General features: G+C 32.3%; 1 protein-coding gene across 1 annotated transcript; it reads left to right on the top strand.

Annotated features, from left to right (window-relative positions):
* Positions 1–5,399: 5,399 nt before the first annotated feature.
* On the top strand, positions 5,400–6,984 carry LOC141723612 (uncharacterized). Its single transcript, XM_074525456.1, has one exon. The coding sequence runs from the start codon at positions 5,566–5,568 to the stop codon at positions 6,562–6,564; it is 999 nt and encodes a 332-aa protein (XP_074381557.1). The 5' UTR covers positions 5,400–5,565; the 3' UTR covers positions 6,565–6,984.
* The last annotated feature ends 243 nt before the right edge of the window (positions 6,985–7,227 follow it).

The raw sequence follows: 7,227 nt of genomic DNA, 5'->3' as shown, positions 1-7,227 counted from the left end.
AATAAGGACTCTACAAAGAATCCTCTAAAAGAGGTGAATTTTCCTCTTCCAAAAGCTGATGAGGACAAGCTTTTAGGTAGAAGTATTGCATATCTCAAAGAGACCATGGATGAGGCTGTAAGGAGAAACATGGCTATTATCTTCAGAGAGGGAAAGAGCATAAGTGTGATGCAAGGACATCCCAAATTCTCAATAGCCAAGAGGGAAGAAACCAAAAGGTTGAAGGAAGAAGCCAAACAGCTAAAGGCTGACAAAAGAGCACAAGCAAAGCTTGAAAAACAGCTAAAGTCAAGTCAGGCTGAAGAACAGAAAGAAATTGAAGACAAAGGTGAAGATGAAGCTATGGGGGACATGGTTGGTACTGAGATGGAGGAAATAAGTAAGGAAGAATGGCAGAAAGGGAAAAGAAAGAAGGTCAATGCAAAGAGAAAGAAGGTAGATAAGACTGAAGAAACCCAATCAATATCCAAACCACTACCCTCTATTCCTGAACCCATTGTACCTGACCCCTTCATGAACATTCATGGTGAAACAATCATTCCCAAGGAGGAACCAATTGATTGGGACACCATTAAATTGCCCACCTTCCTAACCTCTTCTCCACCATCAAAGAAGCAGAAAAGAAGAATCAAATCAACACCCTCTAAAGCCTCAATCAAATTCACACAGAAGCATAAGCCTAAACCTCAAACCTCTAAAGATGATTATGTTCACATCTGTGACATAAAAGAATTTTCAGACATTGAACTCTATCTGGATGAGCTGGAGGATGTAAGGGGAATAACTGCCTACAGACAGCTACCAGAAAGACTAGTGTTCAAATACAAAGGAGCTGGGGAAAGAACATGGCCTCTTCACAGAATTCTGAATGAAGGCTACTCTACCTTGATTAGAGTCTACTCAGCCATACATAAGGATTCTGGCTTTACCAGAACTGCCAGGACTGAGATTCTCAACAAGATTGCCAACATAAGGAAAACTTGGAGGGAGCCCAATGCCTTGCCAAGAACTTTACTCATTCAAGAGAGAGGTATTACAATTCACAAATTACCTCATTGGTTGATGGAGTTCAGAGACAACAAAGGAGTCAGAAGATTTTTCAGAATTGAAGATCAGCTAAAGATTGCCAGTAATGAAACTCTCAAGGATATGCAATCTAAGTTAGATATCAATGAAGAAGATGAAGCTGAATTCTACAGACAACTTCAACTTCAAATAGAGGAGAATGACAGGAGGCTAGGAAAGAAAACTAGGGATTGAATGAAAAGAAAGTAATTTGCTCAGGCTAAAGGAGCACCCTTGGAAATAATGTATTTCTTCAATTTCATCTCAGCATATACACTTTTGTAGCACTTTTGAATTTCTGCTTTGTTACAGTTTATATATTTGTTAAGTGTTTTGTTATCATCAAGCTAAACCCAAATTTATGCCTACAGTTCTAGTAGACATAAATAGGGGGAGATTGTTAGGAATATGTGTATTAGTTTGATGATAAGTTCAGCAAAACACTTAAGTAGAAATCTAGTATTTGTAGCCTCAACGGATAAGACCATCTTGGCTATCCGTTGAAGGAGTAGCCTTACTTAGCAATAAGTTTGGTATTGTAGCACATCTCACTCTCTGATTTCAAGCTGTAATTCTTAGATGTTGTTAGGAGATAATCAGTCATGTTGACTACTAATGGATGTACAAATAGGAGGGCTAATTGTAAATATTTCATGTCTTATAATTTTGTATAAGTGAAGAAGTGTCAACGGATATTGAAGACCTTCAACGGGTAAGAAACTAAGCTTCAACGGATGTCTCTAACGCTTCAACGGATAATATCCATCAACGGATAAGTGCTTCAACGGATAAAGCTTCAACTGCTAGAGCATCAACGGATAAAGCCATCAACGGATGAAAGCTTCAACGGATGCACTGCTAGAGCATCAACGGATAAAGCCATCAACGGATGAAAGCTTCAACGGATGCTCACTCTCATAGCAGTTGATAGTGACAGTTAACAAAGCTGACAGAGGCACATGGATTGACAGAGATGTGGTAGCCTATTTCAGGAACAGCAGAAAAAACAGCCGTTTTTAGTCTGGTTCAAAATGGAAAGTCAACAGATAATTCCATATTACACTGGATAAAAAATGGAACAGAAACAAGTGGAGAACTATTGTCTTATTGTACTTTATCTTTGTCTTCACTTGTAAACTTGGTGTTATATAAACCAAGTAGTAGCTAGTAATTAGATGTGAATTTTCCCTGAGCTGTTTAGAAATATCAAGAGAGAAAATCATCTAGTTTGTACTAGGAAGCAGCTGTGATTTAGTTTTAAATCACAGATTTTCTGAAATAACACATCTCTGGTGGAACAACAAATCCACCAGAAAAGTTTTTAAGTTCTTTGTGTTCATTACATTTGTGTTTGAATATATATCTGTCTGCATCAGCTCCAAGCAATTCACACACATTTGATCACTCAAACACTTAGTCTTACAAACTGCTCAAAACTTGAAAAAGTTTTGAGATTTACATTCAACCCCCCTTCTGTAAATCTCATTGTTAGTCCACTGGGAATAACAAATATTAAAAGTATTATATTATATATAATACAAGCAACAATTATCTTAATAAAAATAAATAGGGTCAAAAACCAAAATACCTACCATTTGGGGAAAAATGTCCAAAATGCCAATTGGCGGACTGTACGCCCAAAATACCTGCTGAATACGCATGTGAAGAATGCGTATTCATTATTTCAATGTTTTATAAAGACTAAGCATGTGGCACATGCAGATTCACTTTTTGTATTTTAGTGATTCTTCCTAAATCAAAAAGTGAATACGCATTTGGAACATGCGTACTCTTTATTAAAATTTGAAAGGTTGACTACGCATCCCGGAAATGTGTATTTCGTGGGTATTTTGGGCGGTTCGCGCGCATTTGGGCATTTTGGGCAGTTGAATGTGAAAAGTGGTGTATTTTGGGCATTCTTTTAAATAAATATAAGTAACAATTATCAAACATTTATGTCGGGGTTAAAGTAGTATCATATTTTTAAAAATATTGAAATGGGTATGTTTGATTTTAAAATATTTTTGAATAGATAATTTAATTTGTATCTTATAAAATAAGGAAAAATATATAGATTATATTTAGGTATAAATATTACATTTTTTGCTTTATTTTGTAAAAAGGGAAAATTACGGATTTTCTTTTAAAAAATTTAGAGCACATGAATCTTATAAAACATAAACACGAGGAATAAATAATAATAATAATAAATCTATTACAATTCAAAATTGAAATATAAATCTTAAAAAATACATTATAAATTATATTTATTTTATTTATTTTATTATAATATTGAATAATATGTATAAAAAAATAATAGGTATTTAATTGAGAAATTGAATTATAATTATATATTCCTAAAAAATATTAATAATTTTAAAAGTTTTAAATATATAATACAACAAACAGTTATCTGAATAAAAATAAATATAAGTAATAATCAACAAATCATTTGTTAATCGGGTTAAATTAGTATCATTTTCTTAAAAAAATGGAATTTGTAGGTTTGATTCTAAATATTTTTGAATAGATAATTTAAATTTTTATCTTATAAAATGAGTAATATATTTAGATTGTATTTAGGTATAAATATTAAATATATTTTGTTTCATTTTATAAATTAAGAAAATTACGGATTTTCTTTAAAAAAATTGGGGTACATGAATCCTATAAAATATAAAAATTAGGAAGAAATATAATAATAATACAAAATTATTACAATTCAAAATTGAAATATAAATCTAATAAAATATATTTAAATGTACTATGACAATTAAATGTAAAGTATTTTTTCAAAATCATTACTAAAATTAAAATTTTTATAAAATATTGTTACAGACACGCAAGCTGCAAATCCCAAACCACTTTTCGATCTTTGATCAAACTCCAGAAATTAAAGTATTCTCTTTACAAATTTAAAAAATATGATAAGGAAGAAAGAAGATAAATTATAACACATATGTTATATTTAAGTTATAAGGTCAAATATAAAAATACAATAATAACTAAATATAAAAGAACAAAAAAAATATTTTTTTGAAAAATATATTATTTACGAAAGACATAAAATTTATTTAGGAAATGAAATTATTAAATTAAAATTTTGTTAAATAAAGAAAAATAATTTAAAAAAAAATATATATAAAAAATATAATCATCCCCGTGCGATCAAAGATAGTATACAGTAATACTTGTAAGTTAGAACTTCCAATTTATGAATATTTTTTCATGAGTGCTAGTTAAAGTTGGTTACTTATCCTAAAAAAATCTGTATGCAAAAGTAAAAGGTGAAACAAAGAATAAAATTTTAAAACAAACAACAAATGGAACTGGTTTTTGTATGTATTGTAGGTTGTAGCTTACTTGATATTCTATGTTCCGGTAAAGTTACATTTTTGCATATTTTCAACCATTGTCACATGTCTTCGGGAACACCATAGGGCTTATGATAACTATATATAGGAGTTCAACCTCTATATATAAATGTGATTTCATTAAATTATTATGAATAGTCAATGCTTTACAATTCTTAGTTTCACATACTTTTTAATGGTTATTTTGGGGAAATAAATATAAAAATAAAAAGTAATCAATTATTGGTCAGGAGGTCCAAATCCTAAAATGGCAGTGACCCATTACCTAGAGATAAGATACAACTGAACTGTCCTATATTCCTTCCAACCTAAACAACCATGAAAAGAGAGACAATTTTATTTATATAAATTTCTCAACAAATTTTGTGCAAGTGATTAGGTCAATGAATTATGCACCAAACCTAAACTTGATTATGTATGAATTATTTAGCCTAATTAATTATTTTGTCATTTGTGTGGTAGATATACAAAGGTTATCAAGATCTTAGTCTTAATTTTGCAACAAAATTGAATTTCATACAAACTTACATGGAAGGTAAGTGATCATTACACATAAAGGGACCACTTTGCTCTAATCAAACTCTAAACAAACTTAGCTCTTAAATAATTTAAAGAAAACTTAATAATAATTGTGATGGCAAAGTGTGTATATTTTAAGCCACCTAAGACATGCCCTCTTTGTAATGTACAAAAAGCAATTTACATGGAGTATATTTCTGAAAAATGGTTTTAAAATATGAGGAGATAATAACAAAGATACAATCTTTGATAAGTCCAAATTAAACTCATAGGTGAAAACAAAGCGGAACAACTGATCCACCTCATGGTTTGTTAGCATTTAGTTGGTAGTTCATCTTTTCACCCAAATCACCAAACTCTCCTAACTCCCCAAAAAACTCTAAACTACCATGGAGTGAAACACATATATTAAATATTCATCTTCATTTTTTACATACATATTGAAACAACCTTCAAATGAACCTTTCAAGAAAAGAGAGAAGAAACATCAATGCATGATTGCCTTTCACTCTACTCATTCATATAAAGCACCGTTAGTCCTATTCTTGAAAGACAGAGAAAAGATTAAAAGACTCAATCTTTAGTCTTGTTTGAGAAAACATCCAAAATGGAAGAATCCTCATCTCTTCCAATGGTGAAAACAGGCAGGATTTTGAGGAGATCAATCTACACTTTTCTTTCAAATTATCAGTATTTTACAAGCACAGCTCTTCTGCTCTTACCCTTTTCAGCTCCACTTCTACTATCACAACCTCTTGTACCTTATGCATCTATCTTACCATCAATTCACAATAGGCTACAAGCTCTATTTTTTGCAGCAGGCTTTCCTCCATCATCAGAATTGTTCAAAATTCTAAGCCTAAAACTCTCCCAAACCATAACCTCGTCGATTCTTGTTCTTCCTTTCACCCTTTCATTCCTCCTGATCGCGAAAGCGTTTATCATCCAAGCTCTAAATCATCACCATAAACCATCTTCAAAACTCAATTTTTCGTCTTTCGTCTCCCTTTATGCCTCGCTTCTCAGTACTCAAATTTGCAACCTGTTAGTCATCATTTCAGCAAACGCGACTTGCTTCTCAATCCTGTTTATTGCCTTCAACATTCTTGAAGCCTTTGGCCTACTATTGTCCCCCACGTCAACTTTATTTTTATCAGCAACTGCAGCTGTTTTTTATTCCATAGTTCTTGCTAATGCGATCATTATTTGCAATTTAGCATTGGTTACATCTGGTATGGAGAAAAGTGGAGGTTACATGTCGATAATCAAGGCATGTGTTTTGATCAGAGGAAGAAACTCAACAGCTTTGTCATTAGCTCTGCCTCTAAACTTAACTTTGGCTGCAATTGAAGCTTTGTTCCAATACCGCGTTGTCGGAGCTTATTACAGAACTGGAATTCCCACTTCCTCCATGGCTTTAGAGTGGATGTTCATTGCATATCTATATTCTATCTTCATTGTTCTTGATACAATAGTAAGTTGTCTGTTTTACAAAAGCTGCACAGCATCTTTCGCGATTAAAGACCAGGCGGGGAAATATTCTTATCGGATTGACATTGCAGAACTAGAAGAACACTGCAATTCTTCTGCAAATGTAAAGACTTGAAATTGAGTTTTCTTGAATTTTCTTTATAATTACTTTTTAGTAGGTAGTTTCTACAATCATTCATTTCAATTCCAAGAGGCGACAATGCATAGGTAAAAAATAAAGTCAAACAAGTCAAGCCAAGAAGCTACATTACAATCACTTGGAGTAAGCTGGAAATGGAGCAAAAAAGGCACAAAATGCTCTGTTCCATTCACATGTTTTTTCTATACACAAGTCTACTTTGTTGAATTTGAGGGGTTTTTTACACTGTAAAAATATATGTAAATGTCATTGTATTCAGTTCCTAGTTGTATTTGTACTGGAAATCCAATGCCAAGAGGCCTCAGACCATACTATTTTTTTAAGAACAGAATGTAATAGAAAACCTGGTTGTATATACATCTACTCTTCGCCCGAAGGCGGGTTGTCTTAAGGACACACATTCCCTTAGAAGGTGAACTTGACAAATCCAACCCTTTAATATGTGTAAGCGAATGTTTTTATCACTACAGCCTACATGTTACCTCAAGACAAACAAGTATTTAGTTAATGGTCATCTTTCTTTGGATCACATTGCTTACATATGGCTTACATTCTACGACAATGCTAATAGTTTTCTAGTCGAAGCAGCATTCAGAAGTCTGTTCAGGTGTAATGTGTAGTGAAGCAGACCAGGATATG

The sequence above is a fragment of the Apium graveolens genome, chromosome 5, assembly GCF_009905375.1.
Source record: "Apium graveolens cultivar Ventura chromosome 5, ASM990537v1, whole genome shotgun sequence".
Lineage (NCBI taxonomy): Eukaryota > Viridiplantae > Streptophyta > Magnoliopsida > Apiales > Apiaceae > Apium > Apium graveolens.
This window is presented reverse-complemented; position numbering and strand designations above follow the sequence as displayed.